Source organism: Prionailurus bengalensis, chromosome F2 (genome assembly GCF_016509475.1).
Source record: "Prionailurus bengalensis isolate Pbe53 chromosome F2, Fcat_Pben_1.1_paternal_pri, whole genome shotgun sequence".
In the NCBI taxonomy this organism is placed as follows: Eukaryota; Metazoa; Chordata; class Mammalia; order Carnivora; family Felidae; genus Prionailurus; species Prionailurus bengalensis.
The window spans coordinates 47526898-47545701 of NC_057353.1; the positions used below are offsets into that span (position 1 = coordinate 47526898).

An 18804-nucleotide genomic window follows, 5' to 3' on the forward strand; every position below is an offset into this window, starting at 1 on the left:
AAACTTTTGATTCAAATTGTCCTTTTTATCATGTCTTCATTAATTTATGTTTTATCTTTAGTAGATCCTTCTTTTTTTGGAGTAGTTCTATTATTTTTATTTATTTTATTTTATTATTATTTTTTAATGTTTATGTATTTGAGAGAGAAAGAGAGAGAGAGAGAGAGAACGAGTAGGGGAGGGGCAGGGAGAGAAGGAGACAGAATCCAAAGCAGTCTCTAGGCTCTGAGCTGTCAGCACAGAGCCCGATGTGGGACTCGAACTCACAAACCATGAGATCATGACCTGAGCCAAAGTCTGACGCTCAACAACTGAGCCCCCAGGTGCCCCTATTATTATTATTTTTTAATATTGTGTATACTTACTTAGCTCTTTAGCTTTTATTCATGTCTAATAAAAGCACTCAAAGCTATAAAATATTTACTGTTAGGTGCTGATTTATCTATATTGGCAACATGTAAGATGTATTTTATCATTTAGTTTTGATTTTTGAAAATTTCCCTTAAGAGCTATTTTTTGGCCTCTTAGTATCTGGACGAGTATTTTTAAACTTCTAATTGTAGAGTGTTTAAAATCCATCTTTGTTGTTGATTTAAAATTGGATTATGTGTGGTTAGAGAATTTAGTTTGTGTTGTAAGAATTCTTTGAAATGGGTTGTCTTGCTTAGTGGCCTGATACAGTGTCAATTTTCTTATGAATCATGGGAGCTTAAAAAAATACTGGTTTCTTTTTTAAATTCAGTTTGAAAGCATCTTTTAAAGGCAGGGGTAACTCATTATCACTTACTATAATTGCTGATGTGTTGTCAGCTTTTATTTTTCCCACATTATGTCATCATTTTTATTCTTATTTTCGTTTCATTGAGGATATATGTTTTTAAATGCTTATTTATATTTTTTGAGAGAGAAAGAAAGAGAGAGAGAATCCCAAGCAGGCTCCATGCTGTCAGTGCAGAGCCCGGCATGGGCCTCAGTCTCATGAACTGTGAAATCATGACCAGAGCTGAAATCAAGAATCTTGAAGTTCAACAGACTGAGCCACGTGGGCGCCCCGAGGGTATTTTTTTTAAGTAGGCTCCGTGTCTAGTGTGGGGCTCAGTGCAGGGCTTAAAATCACGATCCTGAGATCAAGCCCTGAGCTGAGATCAAGAGTCAGATGCTTAACAGATTGAGCCACCCAGGCACCCCAACATTGAGGATATTTCTTTTTCTATTATTTTTCTCTAGTGATTTTCTAGAATAGTGGCTCTCAAACTTTTTGTTCTTAGAATCCCTTTACACTCTTAAATTATTGAAGTTCCTGAAAAGCTTGTGTTTGTGTGGACATAAGAAGATAGATATTGATAATTGCCATATTAGAAATTAAAGATTTATGACTTAATTAAAATCATAGTTGTAAACCCATTGGATATGAACATAAAATGAAAAATAAAATTTTCCGAAACAAAAGGATTTAGTGAGAAGAATGGTATTGTTCTATATTTTGCAATTCTCTTTAATACCTGGCTTAATAGATGAAGGCTGGAGGGGTGCCTGGTCCATTAAATGTGCTATTCTTGATTTCGACTCGGGTCACGGTCTTGTGGTTTGTGAGTTCGAGCCCCGCACGGGGCTCTGTGCCGATGGTGTGAGGCCGGCTTAGGATTCTCTTCCTCCTTCTCTCTCTGCCCTTCTTCCCTCTCCCCAAAATAAATAAATCAGCTTAAAAAAACATTAAAAAGTAGATCAAGGCTGGATTCTCATCTGTTTTATTCAGTTTGTTGCAGAATGTTATTTTGGTTGAAGTGTATGAAGAAAATCCTGCTTTACACTGATAGTTGGAAAAGGAAAACATTTTTATAGCCTTTTCAGATAATTGTAGATATTCTTTGATATGGCCTCAAAATTTGACAAGTTAAAGGATAGTTGCAGTGTAGAAACTAAAATGATACAGTGAACTTTCTGTACTCTCTTACATTAAAATTCCTGGGCTTGACTTCTACTGTGAATGGATATTTGACCTGTGTGTGATTTCATAACGTCATGCATTGGCATTTGGAAATATTGGTTGACTGAGTTATTTAGATCTTCCAACTGTTACCGTGTTCATGATACGTTAACAAAAAGTCACATCTGTAAATATCTGCACTGATCTCTTTGGAAATCCTTAAGTATTATGAAGTTATCAACAATGGTAGATGCAAGCTTTCAAAAATTATACTTTTTGTTTGAAAGCTCAAATTATACCATTGACAGCAAATACTGCCATTTGTTTTCCTTGAAGTGAGAGTCACACTTGGTTTCTTTTTGAGAAAATGTCGGCCAAACACTCAAATCTGAACGCGTAGTTTGTCTGCGAAAAACAAAAGCAGCTCCTTCCGTTTCCACTTACCGATTGCACAAAGGCTTCTCCTCGAGGTGATCTTTGTTCTTCAGAACGCAGAAGGGCTTTGTAGGGAATGCCCACTTTGACATACACAATATTGGGAAGATGTGTATCCAGAGTTTGAGATTAATAAAATTAATATTTTGTACAGGTTTGTCAAGGACATTCCCAAATAGTACTTTTGTTTGTGTGCTTGGTTGGTTTGTTTTTGTTGTGAGTGTGCATCAGTAAGAGCACAATGGCTCAGGGACAGTTTTATGTCACTGCCCTGATTCATGTCAGGAATAAGAACTTTCACCCACCATTAGTGGGTACCATCAGTGCAAGTGTTAACATAGTGAAAAAGACAAATAATGTCTTAGAATTATTATGAAAACGATTTTGACCTCATGAGCCTCTGAAATATCTGAGAGACCCCATAATATTCTCATTATGAGAATTGCTGTCCTAAAATTTCTACATCCTATTTTTATCCTAGTAACTATAACCATTGGGTTTTTGATAAACCTATTTGAAGTTATATTTTATTTTTTTAAAAGTTTAGTGTGTGTGTGTGTGTGTGTGTGTGTGTGTGTGTGTGAGTGTGTGAGAGAGGGGGGGGGAGGAGAGGGGCAGGGGCGGAGAGAGAGGGGGAGAGAGAATCCCAAGCAGGCTCTGCACGGTCAGCACAGAGCCCGGCGCAGGGCTTTGTCTCATGAACCATGAGATCGTGACCTGAATGGAAATCAAGAGTCGGATGCTTAACTGACTGAGCCACCCAGGCATCCCCTAAAGTTATATTTTCTATCAATACCAAGAATTAATCATTATCCATTACTCTTCCTCCATAAAAAGCAAGATTTTCCATACACCTTTTTAAAAAGCCACTCTCCTATTCTCAGATATTTCATTCTAATTTGGTATTATTCTTTTTTTTTCTTAGTGAGCAAAACGAGCACTACCTCAAATAATCCAAAGTGATAAAGTAATAAAATTGAGTTTTCTTACCACAAAGATGTTTTCTCAGATAAACTTTCTTTTTTTTAAGTTTTTATTTAAGTTCCAGTTAACATACAGTGTAATCTTAATTTCAGGTATACATTATAGTGATTCAACACTTCCCGTCATCATTTGGTATTATTCTTAACAATCCTTTCTTAGTGGCATAAATTTCATTTCCATGAGCAGAAATTATTTACAGTGAATTTCACGTTTTACTGGTGTATCTGATAACTGATTGCTATGTTACTTTTCTTCCCTCCCCATCAATGTCTTTTTACGCTTCAAACTGAGAAATAATTCTTTCAAAAGGGGCGGATGAGCAGAAGAGGTTCTGAGTGTTTTCATGGCGAAACAGATCTTGATTTTGCCCTCACATGGAATTGAAGGTTCGCTGTGTTCACAGTTCCACATTCAGACCCCTTTCTCGTCTTGCAGAATTTACTGATGCAGATGAAAAGTGGACTGGTTGACTGTTTTCTTTGTTTTTGTTTTTGTTTTTAAGTGACTTAGTTCTTTTTCCATTTGTAGAGTTTTTCATTTAATTTTTAACATAGAACTTTTGCAGGATTGGGTAGACATGTTGCTTTTTATTACCCCTTCCAGCTCTCTGGAGCCTTTCAGTCTCAAGACTCAAGTTTTTCTTCAGCTGGAGAGCATTTTCTTCTATGATTTCTCTGATTATTTGCTTTTCTTTGTCATCGTCTTCATTGCTTTCTTCTGTTAACTCTCGCTAATTGAACATTATACCCCTAAATCTATTCTGTGTGCCTTTTACCTATGTCTTGTAGTTTCCTTTTTTTCTTTAAAAGTGGCAAAATTCCTTGGTTCGACCTCCCAGGTTATTTATTATTATTATTATTTTTTGCTCTTTTCAACTTAACCCTCATACAAAAATTTTTTTTTAATTTCTGACCCTTTTATCGTGTTCTGTGATGATTTCCTTTTCACAGTAACCTGCATTTTCCTTATAGATGCAGTATCTTGTTTTTAACATTTTCTGCATCCAACATTCATTGTTTTCCTCGTCGGTAAGCCGCTTTATTCATCTCGGGGCTGCTCTTTAATCCTCGTCTCGTTTCCTAAAATACCTAATGATCCTTAGTTGTCCCGTCAACAGTGAAGAGTCTGACTACTCGTCTTTTAGAGCTGGCAAGGTTTGTTAGCCGAACAGCGCACACTCTTCGCCGGGGTGTGCTGTTGTCTTAAAGCGGAAGGAGTGGCCACAGGTGCTGAGGGTATCTGGAAGATTCCTTTGCGTTTGTACAAGTGAGGTCCAAGGGAGTAAGGTGGGGATTGAATACCTGAGAAGACTTTCCTGTTTCAAGCTGAATTCTTTTCTTTGTTCTCATTTGGGAGTTTGAAATTAACTCTAGGCATTTCACCAAGTTATTTCCCTCTCTGGTCCTAGGGCCCCCCAAAGGCTAACTCCTTGTGTCTTTAAGAAGCGAATGCTCTGTCTAGTTCAGCTTGGTCATGGATGCTGAAGACTGAGTTTTCTGGGCTCAGTGGGAAAACCAGTTCTCACTCAGTAACCCCTCCTGCACCAGAGCTGGGGTGCAGCCTTCTTGATTTTGGTTTCTCCTCTAGTCCAGTCTCTCTTGCTTTCTATCTTCTCCAATTGCACTAATATTTCTGTTCCCGTGTTGCCTATACACATGATTACTTCTCCCACTTCAGGGAAACCTTTGAGAGAGAAGTCCACACATAGAATGGTTTGAGATGGAAGTCTGTCCTGCAGCCTTTAAAGAGGCTTTTGTGGTTTTTTTGTTTTGTTTTGTTTTGTTTTTGTTTTTTGCTAGAGATTTGAGCCTGTTAAGTTCCTCCGAGGAACTGATGCCCTTTTTAACTTGTAAAGCTAATATGGCTTAAAAATATTTTTTTTTTCTGTAGAAATGAGTTATTTTTGGTTGCTGTCTATATACAGTGTTTCTTTTTTTCAACGTTTTTTTTTTTTTTTTATTTTTTTTATTTTTGGGACAGAGAGAGACAAAGCATGAACGGGGGAGGGGCAGAGAGAGAGAGAGGGAGACACAGAATCGGAAACAGGCTCCAGGCTCCGAGCCATCAGCCCAGAGCCTGACGCGGGGCTCGAACTCACGGACCGCGAGATCGTGACCTGGCTGAAGTCGGACGCTTAACCGACTGCGCCACCCAGGCGCCCCTATATACAGTGTTTCTAATATGTTCTAATTATTTAATTTCTATTTTTATCATGTCAATTATTTAACATTTTTCACAGGCCATTTAAAAACAGATGACGTCTAGCCACGTCAAACTAAAGGTGAATAAGGGGAAATTTCTACCCTTCCCCACACCCCTATAATTTATTTGTGTTGCTTGATAGGATATGCAGCCTGCAGAATAATTTAGCACCTTGGAATTCTACAAATAATTGCAACGTGTTGTCTGTGTTTTCAAGGACTGTATAGTCTTCCCCTTTTGCACAATTTCTCTAGAACTCTGACTTTGGACATCATCTCATTTACTTCCATGTAAGAAATCCCCTGTCATGTTGCACCCTTGCAACCAGACTGTTTTCTATTTCCCTCTTTTCAAGTGACTTTTTATTTTCTGATTGTGATAACAGAGCATAGTCGAGAATTGGCAAAAGGGACGGATGCTTAAGAGCTCAGACTCTGGGATGCGGTTCTGGTCTAAGCTGACGGCCCTGTGACCCTGGGCAGATTACTTAGCACTTTCTGCTCAGTGGGTTCATCTGTGCAAAGGGCATTGTTACCATTCCTGACTTTAAGGCTATCGTAAGGAATAAGTGGTAACCTGTGTTTGGGGCTTAGAAAGCATATCTGGCATATGGTAGGTGCCCAGTAAGTACGTGTGACTCATTACCATTGAACACTTTGATCTTTTAGGAACACTATTTGAAAAATGTAAAAATAGAGGGGCTCCTGGGTGGCTCTGTCAGTTAAACGTACAACTTCAGCCCAGGTCATGATCTCACAGTTTGTGAGTTTGAGCCCCGCCTGGGAGACTCTGCTGTCAGCACAGGGCCCACTTCAGATCCTGTCTCCCTCCCTCAACCTCTCCCCAGCTTGATCTCTCTCTTTCTCAAAAATAAATAAACATTAAAAAATATTTTTAAGTATGCAAGCAGAAGAAGCAAATAAAAACTCACCTCCAGTTGTTGTTAACATTTTGAATTTTGATTTACATACACACAATTACCAATTTTAGTTATACCGTACATTGAGGTCTTTGCAAATTCTTTTCATTTTGTAATTCTTTCTTGTCCTCTTCCTTCCACTTTCCATTGTGATCTCTTTCTCCTTATGGTGGTTTCTAGTGCTCTATGATGTATGTGCCTTTTCTGTTTCATTATTTCCCTAATCCTCTCAGTCTCGTTTCTGGATTACTTAATAAGTGGACTCTGGGCACTAGCCAAACTGGGGCACCAATGAGAGAGAGAGAGAGAGAGAGAGAGAGAGAGAGAGAGAGAGAGAGAGAGTAAAAAGTGTGGGGTGGGGGAGAAAGCAGGGAGGACGTGGGAGGGACAGGTATTATGTGTCAACCAGTTAATCAGCATATTTTGCAAGGAGTATATCTAAAATGGCACTATCTTCATTTCAGTAAACATAAGTTTTGTTTTATAGTTTATTATTTTTAAAAACTATGCGTTTTATATGGTGGGAGGCATCATAATATTTTCACTGAATTAGTTGGATCCTCTCTTTTTAAAACATAACCATCATCAATGTGAAGATTATCAATGTCACCCCAGGCTTCTGGATTCATTTCATTTCCCTTGAATTCTATCTGGATTAGGTCAAGGGTAAAGGTTAGTCATTAAGAACAAGTGCTCAGTGTGGAGACTTCCTCATAAATTTCAACTCTTGCTCTAACATGGAAACTCTGTGCTATCTCTTGTGATTTGCCTCTAGCAAGGACCAAAAGGAGGGATTACTGAAGGTGGACAGCAGTGAAATGACTTAACATTGTTGGCATTTAAATCGTGACATTAATGCTGGCTAGGATGATGGGCTCATCAGTTTCCATTTGCAAGTATTACTCTGTTAATGGAGAAAAATGCCAAGACTCTAGAAGAAAGAATAATCATCACTTCTTGAAACTTTGCTCTTAAGTCTAGGGTCTGACTATGGCTGAAGTGATTATATGCCAATAATCAGCTACAAGATACTGAAGTAGATGAAGACTAAACCCTGAGTGCTGAACACTCAGTATAAGATAGGACATTCTATGTGGAGAATAGAATTCGTATTATCTCAAGATAAAGGCACTGTGTGTGTGTGTGTGTGTGTGTGAGAGAGAGAGAAAACAAGAAAGAGATGTGGATGGGGGAATGGAGGGGGAGATTGAAGTAGAGATTATAACATGAAATCCTGTGAATTATATAAAAACTTCATTTCTTAGAGAAAAGGAAGTGGCTTGTCCAGGGTGGAAAAATTCTTTTGCCTCCAGCTCAAGTCAATGTTGAGAATGATGGACAACAGGTAGGAGTAAAGGCCCATGAGTTTCGGACCTTTGCTGATTGGGTTTTATTCTTCCTCTTGTTTTGCCTCAGGTCTCCATGTAAATCTGCTTGGTTTCCTAGTGATGTAGCTCACATTTAAAGAGAATAGAAGAATGAATCCTCAGTTTGTTTAATTTGAAGATGAGAATTAGGAGGTGAGAGAAAGATAGTTTAGATATGATCAATAGTTAAATTAGATTTACAATTAAGGCAGGGAGCCCGGGTGGCTCAGTCCACTGAGCAGCCGGCTTTACAGCTCAGGTCATGATACTATGGTTGTTGGTGAGTTGGGGGGGGGGCACGGGGTGGGGGTGTGTCAGGCTCCGTGCTGACAGCCCGGAGCCTGGGCCTGCTTCAGGTTCTGTGTCTCCTTCTCTCCCTCTCTCTCCCTTGCTTATGCTCTGTCTCTCAAAAATGAATAAACATTAAAAAAAATTAAATTTACAATTAAGGCAACTTACATTTGTGTAGCACTTTTTTTTTTAATGTTTATTTATTTTTGAGAGAGAGAGAGAGAGAGAGGGAACATGAATGGGGGAAGGGCAGAGAGAGAGGGAGACACAGAATCTTAAACAGGCTCCAGGCTCTGAGCTGTCAGCACAGAGCCCAACGCGGGGCTCGAACCCACAAACTGTGAGATCATGACCTGAGCCGAAGTTGGACACCCAACCATCTGAGCCACCCAGGCGCCCCTTGTGTAGCACTTTATAGCTCACAATCGACTTTACAAATATGCTATACATTGATTTTATGAAAACATGAAAAATCCAGCTCCTGTCCTTCCCCCATTCCCTTTATAGTACTTGAAACTACCACTTACATATACGTAAATGTTCTAGGAAGATGATTCCATGGGGCTGCAATACGGATTGAAGAGGAGAAACCTGAAGGACAGGGAGACTAGCTGGAGGTGTGAAGAGATAGGACTTAAAGCTGGGATGATGGATATGGTAACTGACTCTGTATAAGGGACAAAGAGAACTAACAAAAGCCAGCATGTACATAGCTTTTACCCTGCGTCTGTACTTAATTCTGACAGAAATACTAGGGAATGCATGTTATTTTACTTCATTTGAAGTATATCTCAGTTTTACAGGGGAGGAAGCTGATGCCCAGAAAGATGAGCTTGTCCAGGGTTATACAGCTAGTAAGTAGTGCAGCCAGGATTCGTACCCAGGCAATATGGTACTGAGTGTACCTTTTCAACCAGTACACACAACTTGGTTCTAGACCACCAGGGACAGACGATGGCGAGGAGTGCCCGGCTGAGAAGTGATGATTAGCTTCGTTTTGGACCTGTTGAGTTTCAGTTGACAACAGAGCATCCGAGCAGAAAGTGCAGAACTGGGTCTCTGGCAGTACACATGTGTTTGTCATTAAGGTAGAAGATCAGTGAAAGTCACTAGAATCAACAATGGACATAAAAGAGAGAAGCCTTCAGGATCATATAAAAGGAGAATTGAGGTGGAATACAAACTGGGAAAGAATGGCCGCAGAGGAGAACCACTCTCCCACTGTCTTGGAAACCAGGCAAGGCAAGATTCTACAGATGTAAGAAATGGCTGAGAAAATTCAAGGAGATTAAAAACTGAAAACAGACTGTTGGATTTTGAACAGAGGTCACTGATAGAATCAGTTCTAAAGAGAAGTCATACTACTAATATTATTATATATTACTATATTACTGTTCATAAGCTATTATTTCTTGAACTATTTATCTGTAATGTGCCAGGCACTTCATTTATAAATATCTGGGTTATTCCTTTAGAACAGCTTTAAAAGATTGATATCATGTTCCAGACGAAAAAAATGGAAGCTCAAAGAAGGAAAGTAACTCATCTAAATTCAATAATTGACAAAACTGAAATGAAAACTGAGATTTAGGGACTCCTGGGTGACTCAGGCAATTGAGTGTTGAGCGTCCAACTTCGGCTTAGATCATGGATCCCATGGTTTGTGAGCTCAAGCCCCACTATGGGCTCGCTGCTCTCAGTGCAGAGCCCGCTTGAGATCCCCTGTCCTCCTCTCCCTCCTCCTCCCCCACTCACTCTCTTTCTCTTAAAGATAAATAAACATTAAAAAAAAACACACAAAAAACTGAGATTTATTCAAATCTGAGATTTATCCAAAGCCATCCTCTATCCGGATTGAGAACCCCTCCTACAACAAAGTAAACCAAAACAAAAAAGACAAAAATCAGTGTTCTCCAAGAATTATGAAAGAAATGGAGGGTGAGAAATGGATCAACAGTGATAATTTGTGTGACTATGTCACGTCCTCATTTTTGTTTGGGGTCTGAAGTGACATGGGTTTGTGTCTGGATTTATTGGCCATCACTACACATATTTTTAGAAGGTAAAGATATTCGCTGTTCCGTGTGCTTCTCCCTAGCACAGCATTCCTGCATTAGACTCTGGGTAATGTTTGTGGGGGTTGGTAGATTGCCTCTGGCAGAATGTGATCTGGAGCTTTTCCCGACTCCTCCTTGTGATCTCAGTCTCCGTCGCATGACTGCCCCACCTCTTTCCCTGCTTCCGCTGATGACTCACTTTAACTGTTCTCCCAACATCCACAAAGTAAAGTAGTGGGTTGAAGAAAAAAAATGAGAACAGATATATGTACGATCTAACACTGCCTTTAGCCTGGCTGTGAATGCTGTCAGGTATTAAACTCAACTTTTCTCCAAAGAAGGCCCAGGGATCAAGTTTATAGTTGCTGTTTACAGTTCTGTGTTTGAGGCTACCCAGAACATGCCATACCAACAGCTACAAAGAGACTATTTAAAAAAGTTGACCAGAGCTGCAGGAGAACTGCCCTTCCAAAAGAACAATGAGGAAAGTCAGCTTCAGAGTTACCAAACTTTGGTAAAATCTGCTCTGTGAAACTTTTCCTTTCTTTACAAGTCTGCATCTTTGCTCAGTGTACCAGTGAGTATGCTGTTTTTATTAAACCAGGCTTTATTCAACAATGTTCTGTACCAGAGAGATTATAATCTATGAAGCCAAAAAACAAAGTCATTCCTCAGTTATAGGAAAGAACATAAAAAGCCTCCTTTGGCCATCAAAATGTGAAAAGAGCCAGCTAGTAAAGTGCTTTCCCAGGATATTTCTTTCCAAGAATCATGTAAGGATTCATCAACCGTTTCATCATAGGGGAAAGGCTGATGAGTCTAAATTTATGAGTGAAAATTTGTGCTAGGAACCAATGAAATCGGCAATCCAGAAGACCCGGGAGGAGGGAGGAGGAAGGAGGGACATTAAGAAGGAAGACTGGAAGAAAAATCTCTCCAGTGAATCAGGACACCACTTAGTGTAAACTAAGAGTTGGCTCTTACCCTTCAGCCTGGCACTTCCTGTTAAAGTTTTGGAAATTAGCCAGTGTTGTAATTAACACGTTTCTCCTCCCAGCAATGTATGCTTCTCTCAGTCGTCAAAGAGAATAAGATCCAAATCTTTTTCAACGATGAGGTCACTGCAAATAACATGAAGCTCTTCATTCATTCCTGTAGGACTGAGCATTTTAGGTGTTTAAGCATTTAAGTGAGTGTGATGGCTGGACCCTGCTGGACACAGATTAGTTTTCAGAATTTGCTGCTTCGTCCTCTAAGTAGTGGAATCAGCCAGGGTGGCCCCAGCTGAACAACCGTGGAAGAGGTGATGGTGGCATTGCCACACCTGGGCTCATCACCTCCGCGCTCTTGATTCTCCCCAGAGACCTCATTTCCTGTAGTGACAGACCCTTAAGTCGTCACCAACATTTCTGTCCCCAAATCCAACCATATCTTATGTAAGTTAGTAATTTTTGCAACATGAAAATGCTATTTTAGTATTAGATTTGAAAGTATAAATTTTTCTAGCAGACTCCAAAATGAATACAAGTGAGCTCCTTTTGTCAGAAAATTCCATTATTCTGAATTACCAAAATATTCTTCACTTTAAAAAATATTTCCCGGGGCGCCTGGGTGGCGCAGTCAGTTAAGCCGCCGACTTCAGCTCAGGTCACGATCTCGCGGTCTGTGAGTTCGAGCCCTGCGTCAGGCTCTGGGCTGATGGCTCAGAGCCTAGAGCCTGTTTCCGATTCTGTGTCTCCCTCTCTCTCTCTCTGCCCCTCCCCCATTCATGCTCTGTCTCTCTCTGTCCAAAAATAAATAAACGTTTAAAAAAAAAATTAAAAAAAAAAATTTCCCATATCTGCCCATTTCAGCATTGACCAACACATTCCCTCCCTTCAGGTCTTTGTAGACACTTTAGTTCCTCCTTGATCCTCCGAATAGGTTGGTCTCCTCTGTCATGCACCCTTTCTCAGGCTCATCGCTCTTTTAATGCTGGTTACTTTCTCTCCTCCACTGGACTGCAAGCTGGGTGGGCAACAGGACGGGGTCTGTTTTGTTTGTCACTGCATCCTCAACGACTGGCGTAAGGCCTGGCATCCACTAAGTTCTCAATAAACACTTCCCTCTAATTAATGATTATCTTTAACACTTTTTAAAAAAAAAGTTCATTTATTTATTTTGCCAGAGAAAGAGCGTGCGAGTGGGTGAAGGACAGAGAGGGAGGGAGAGGGAGAGAGAGAATCCCTCTGACAGCGCAGCTCGATCCCACGACCCTGAGATCATGACGTGAGCCAAAATCAAGAGTCAGACGCTTAACAGACCAAGCATCCCAGGTGCCCCTATCTTTAACACTTTTAAATTATGATTGACTTTACCAAAAATTGGTGCACCTAGAAACTTTACAGGAACAATGAACGGTGCACTGATTGTAGTACCTGTTATTTGTATAGCAGTGTGCTGTTTACAAAGCTCTATTTTATCCATTTTGTATCTGCTTCTCACAGTCACATTGTGCGGTAAGTAGGGTAGGCATTGCTGTCTTTATTTAAGGCACGGAAAGCTGAAACTCCAGACAGTTTTCTACCTCTGTAAATGGTGGGCAAGGACTCCCTTCCAGCACCCATGCCAGTCCACGCCACCACACTGCCTAACGGTTAGTAAACCCTTCCACCGGGGTTTTTCTCCTTTACTTCCAGATACATCATTTTACCATTTTAATCCACTTCATTTGCAGTTGGGTCAGTACCCCTTCTTTCTTCCCAACCAGTTGTTTTGCCAAACCACCGACGTAGAGTTGAAATCAGGGGCCTGGAGACTATCTAGCCTAGAATTCCATTCTGCTAAATGTGGATTTCTCACCCTTACTCCCTGATAGATCTTACCAATGGCAGTGTCATTTTCTGATCTTACACCAGTGCGGGGCACCACGTCAACACAGAAAGGGCCCTCAGCACAGTCTTTGTCGAGAGTGGGCAACGTTTCTCTCTCACAAAGTGAGCTGAAAGGCCATCTACCATTGGAAGGTCCTGTAGGAGTGTCAGCCAAAAGGTACACCCTCTTTTCGAATTGAGCGACCATAGAGGACCCACGGTGGCTAAATTTCCATCTATTAATCCAGGTGTTGCCCTCACCAGTCTTGTTGCTTGTCCATGTTATGTTATTATGTGCTACAGCTGTTATTGAAATACAATAGGTCATCCTTACATTTTGGTTCTGTTTCAATGAGCAAACGACAGAGGGCCAGAAGACAAGTGCCAAAGCCTTTCTGGGCTCCTGTAGCTTGACAACTGGGGTCCTGGCCCAGGGAGCTGCGGAGGACTGTCATGGTATTTGGGTGTTTGAGTCACTGTCACATCCTCTGTAAGAAATTACCTTGTCAATTACCAAGTTTGGCTTGGTTAGGGTTGATAAATGACTCCAATCCCTTTCTGTCTCTGTTGAAAATTCTCCAGGGGCACCAAGGTGGCTCAGTCGGTTAAGTGTCCGATTTCGGCTCAGGTCATGATCTCACGGTTCGTGGATTTGAGCCCCACATCACGCTCTGTGTGGACAGCTTAGAGCCTGGAGCCTGCTTTGACTTCTGTGTCGCCCTCTGTCTTTGCCCCTACCTCACTTGCACTCTGTCTCTCTCGCTCTCAAAAATAAACGTAAAACAAATTTTTTTTTAAATTCTCCATATACTCTATTCACTTTCTATGAGGATTTTATAACCTGGAACTTCTATGTCATTGAAATATAGTAGGATCCTGTGGCCACCCAGGGTTCACATAGAATCTGTGTCATTACTGTTGCTTGGTATGGTTATTACGCAGCATGTCTACAGTATGTCTTATTTACAAAGTAGCTTATTCTGCCATTTCAATGAAGAGATGTGGACTGGTGTATAATTTGCAAACCATTTCATTTTTTTTAATGTTTAAAAAAAACTTTTTTTAATATGAAATTTATTGTCAAATTGGTGCAAACCATTTCAAACGTAGATTCAACTAGATAAACGTTTTTAGTAATCGTTAATGTATTGATTCCATTTAATGCATTGCACATATCTATTTATAATTAGAACTCAGAGATTTAAATGAAACCTGCTTCCTCTCAGAGTCACATGCATTCTAATATTCCTTAATAAAGAGCAATCAAATAAAAATGATTTGGCTCCTAGAATGCCAGAAGATGAAAAGCCCAAGTGCGAAGAGGCTCAACTTAACAATCCTCATACAACCTTGTAAAGACCATTATTACTTCTCAGGGGCCTAGGGGCTTTATAAATGCAATGTGGCAGCCGCTTTAGTGTTAACCTGCCCTTCTCCACTCTGGGGGAGTGCAAATGAACCATGTAATGTATGTAAATTTGGTGGAAAAGGGATCATTTCTTGATAATGAACCTCACATTTCTCTTGCTTTCAAGTACAAAACGACTGGTGGCCTTAGTGCCCATGCCCAGCGACCCTCCGTTCAATACCCGAAGAGCCTACACCAGTGAAGATGAAGCCTGGAAGTCGTATTTGGAGAATCCCCTGACGGCAGCCACCAAGGCGATGATGAGCATTAATGGTGACGAGGACAGTGCTGCTGCCCTGGGTCTGCTCTACGACTACTACAAGGTAGACCCCGCAGCCCCGCCTGCTCCTCTTCAGGTCCCCAGAGAACCGCCCACCCCTTCCCCACCGCCCCTCCCCCCGCCCTGGTTGGTGGGAGGAGTGGAGAGAACTTACTAGTTCATTGGAACTCAGCCTGTTCTGTTCTCCTTGCGTCCCTCCTTTCCCATCGCTGGAGCAGAACTTCACCACCCACCCACAGGAAGTTTTCAGTTGGGGATAATTACTTCTGTGTCCTCTGTTCACATGCATGCATATTATCTGCATATAACTCCTACTTCATACCATATTGCAAATACTTCCTTGCTGCAATTTTCACTTTGTGATTTTTGGTCAATAAAAAGATGACAGGGGCGCCTGGCTGGCTCAGTCTGTAGAGCAAGTGACTCGATCTCAGGGTTGTTAGTTCAAGCCCCATGCTGGGCATAGAGATTACTTAAAAAAAAATTGCATTGAGTGCTATACTGTAATTTAGTCATCACTCAGTTTTTGGGCCTTTAGGTTGCTTTTAGATTTCTCATTTTTTAAACATAATAGAAACATTTTCTTTTTAATTTAAGTTCAAGTTAGTTAACATACAGCGTGGTCTTTGCTTCAGTGATTCATCTCTTACATATGACACCCAGTGCTCATCCCAGAAAGTGCCCTCCTTAATGCCCATTTGGAGTTTCTAGATTTGTTGCTAATTTTAGTTTTATGAAAGGAATATTCCAATGAGTGCTTTAGCAGCAATTCCAAAACCCACTTTTGTTATAACCCTTGTTTCCATGTGTTTTGATGGGCACTAAATACTCATTTAGAAAAATCCTTGAAACAAAATGAATGTAATTCACTTACCTTACAAAAATACCTGCCGTGCAATACCTTCAAAATAGGACTATTTCAGGAAACCAAACAGGAAACAGTGGTCTGTTTCTTACGAAGGGGATGACCAGTTCCCTTAGCGCTGGTGAAGTGTAAAAAATCAACAAGTATTTACTGAATGAGAAGATTTACTGCCAGCTTTGATTGTAAACACCGGTCTTGTTTAGGCTGGGAATTGGCACAAAGGTAACAATGGCTGTGTTTATGTTGCTAGTCGGGCACAGTGAACGCTTTATTTTTGAACAAGAACTGAATCCCCGCCCCTGCCCCCTCCCATCATGAGATCACCCAAGAGGAACAATTTTCCTTTTGGTTAGCTTTAATCTTTTCCTCCCTGTTTCTTGCTCTCTGTGGCCTTCCAGCTCTCCACTTTTGCACATTGTGTTGTTTCCTTTCTCTGTCCTAAACCAGAGTTCTCACACTCTCCAAAGATCTCCCACCATGAAGAGTGACCGTGACGTAATCACTTGGGTCATTACAGCTTCCTTTTATAACTATATTAAGTTAATATGTTGATAGTTTGGTAAGACATTGAAGAACTATTTTAAGAAATGTCTTGAATTAATATATTGTTCTAATTTTTTACAAATAGATTTTATCCCATCCCTTTGTGGTGGACGTCATTTCAGATAGCTGTATTAGATGGCAATTCCTTTGTATTAATTAAAAGAGAAATATACCTCAAAACCCAATAATTAGTAATTTATAAAAGCAATGTATTTTATTTCGCATAGGCTCAGAGGATAATTATTAGTAAATGTGGTACCTAGTTACCTCTCCTCTTGCATATTCTTAATATTTAAAGGAAAGTTGAAACATTGCTGTCTGTAAATATGTTGAGATGCAGAGTAAGGAGTATACATAAAACTCAATTTGTTGTCAAGTCTATAACTACTGAATTAACATTTTTCCTGATTAATTTATTAATTTAGGATATAAACATTTTTTAAATGTTTTTATTTATTTTTGAGAGAGAGAGAGTGCATGTGCAAGCGGGGGAGGGGTAGAGAGAGAGAAGGAGACACAGAATCCAAAGCAGATTCCAGACTCTGAGCTGTCAGCACAGAGCCTGGCGCAGGGCTCGAACTCACGAACCACGAGATCACGGACGCTCAACCGACTCAGCGACCCAGGCGCCCCTAAGATATAAAACTTTGAAATAAAATGGTTTCTGAGACTGTGTGGACAAGTAGAGTTACATGGCTCCCTTTATGTCACACAAGCTTGATTATGTTTTTGCTTGAAACATTTTAAACGTTGAAGAATTAGTCTTGTTTCCCAAAACTGTGCCCAAGTGGTCATTTTCAGGCCTGAGATCTCTGACATTCACAACTTATATATGTTGGTATTAAAGTTACAACAGAGTTAAATCTACTTTGAGGATACACCTTCTTTCTGTATAAAGTAAAATATTAATGAAAAAAAAGAGATTCTATTTTTTGAGTTGTAAGCTGTGGGAAGTTAAATTATTGTAACAACTGCTGCCGTTTTATCACTTAAATTTGATAGATTTTTTTTATACTGCTTTGGAAGTGCTAATAGATTCTTTTTGTAAAATACGCCATTTTTCCTCATTGCTAAGGTTGGACCGCATCACCCCTCAGGGGACGGTAGTGGGCTTTGTCACAGAGAGGAGTGTGTGATACCCAGCAGGCACTCAAGAAATGGTGATTCCTGTCCTTGGAAACTGCAAAGGCATATCTTGGTATAATAGTTCACACATTTCAAAGTCTTTTCCTGTACATCTTTAAACTGTCACCATAGGATCACTGCAGTGAAGCCCATCAGGTTTTATATTTTGTACTTCAAGCAACTAAGTGGGATTTATTCAAGGTCAAAAGACAATCCTGTAAATTTCCTAATATCCATTCTGTTACACTGTCTGTGTTAGTCTGAGGGGCTGCCATAACAGAATTCCACAGACTGTGTAGCTTAAACAGCAGAAACTTATTTTCTCAGTTCCGGGGACTGGAAGTCCAAGATCAAGGGGCTGGCAGGCTTGATTTCCGGTGAGGCCTCTCTTCCTTCCTGACTTGCAGATGGCTGCCTTCTGGCTGTGTCCTCATATGGCCTTTTCTCTGTGTGTGTGTATTTCTTTGTGGTCTCTTCTTTTTCTTATAAGGACATCAGTCTTATTGGTCTAGGGCCCCGCTGTTATGGCTTCATTTAACCTTAATTACCTCCTGCAAAGCCTGTCTCCAAATACAGTCACGTTGAGAGTTAGGGCTTCAACACATAAACTTTGAGGGGAAACCATTCATTCAGTTCATAACACTGTCCACCACTAGAAATTGCCTTTTTTTTTTAAATGTTAATTTTATTTTTGAGAGAGAGAGAGAGAGAGACAGAGTGCAAGCAGGGGAGAGGCAGAGAGAGAGGGAGACACTGATCCAAAGCAGGCTTCAGGCTCTGAGCTGTCAGTGCAGAGCCTGCTGTGGGGCTTGAACTCATGAACCATAAGATAATGACCTGAGCAGAAGTCAGATGTGTAACTGACTGAGCCAACTAGGTGCCCCAGAAATTGCCTTTTTTTGAACCCCATTTAAACATGGGTTCAAATTTTTAAAAATCCATTCAAAGCTTATTAGATGGGATTTATTAAAAATAACCAAATTGCAGGGCACCTGAATGGCTCAGTCGGTTAAGCATCTGGATTCAGCTCAGGTCATGATCTCACGGTTTGTGGGTTCAAGCCCCACATTGGGCTCTGTGCTGACAGCTCAGAGCCTGGAGTCTGTTTCAGATTCTGTCTCCCTCTCTCTGCCCCTCCCCTGCTCACACACACTCTCTCTCTCTCAAAAATAAATAAGCATTAAAAAAATAAAAAAATAACCAAATTGCTAGAATTCTCAAAATTTAGGGGCTCAAATATTAGCCTAGTTTTATATCCAGTTCAAGCTACTTATCAATAGCAGCTCCAAAGTCAAGTGTGAACTTTTGATGAATTTCAGGCATGACAGAAAAACATAACAGATTCCATTAGTTAGTTAATTTTAAAAGTGGTTTGACTCACTTTATCTTCATTCTCCCCTGAAGGAGCTGGTGGTTCATATTTATCTGATTCCAGCTCTATGAAAATAGCTTCTTTGGCTACTGGTTCCTAAATGTTCTGTTGACTGTAGAATGCTGGAAACCAGTCTGTTGACTGGCTTGTTTGTCCATTTATATAGCCATCTATTTA

At 40.4% G+C, this 18804-nt stretch overlaps 1 protein-coding gene across 2 annotated transcripts in view; it reads left to right on the forward strand.

The window, feature by feature from the left end:
* The window catches only part of GRHL2 (grainyhead like transcription factor 2), a 172886-nt gene that overhangs the window by 37492 nt on the left and 116590 nt on the right, over positions 1-18804 (forward strand). For both annotated transcript variants that reach the window (XM_043601492.1, XM_043601493.1), the window contains exon 2: positions 14570-14765. In XM_043601492.1, the coding sequence (XP_043457427.1) occupies positions 14570-14765 (196 nt within the window). The remainder of the gene's footprint in view (positions 1-14569; positions 14766-18804) is intronic.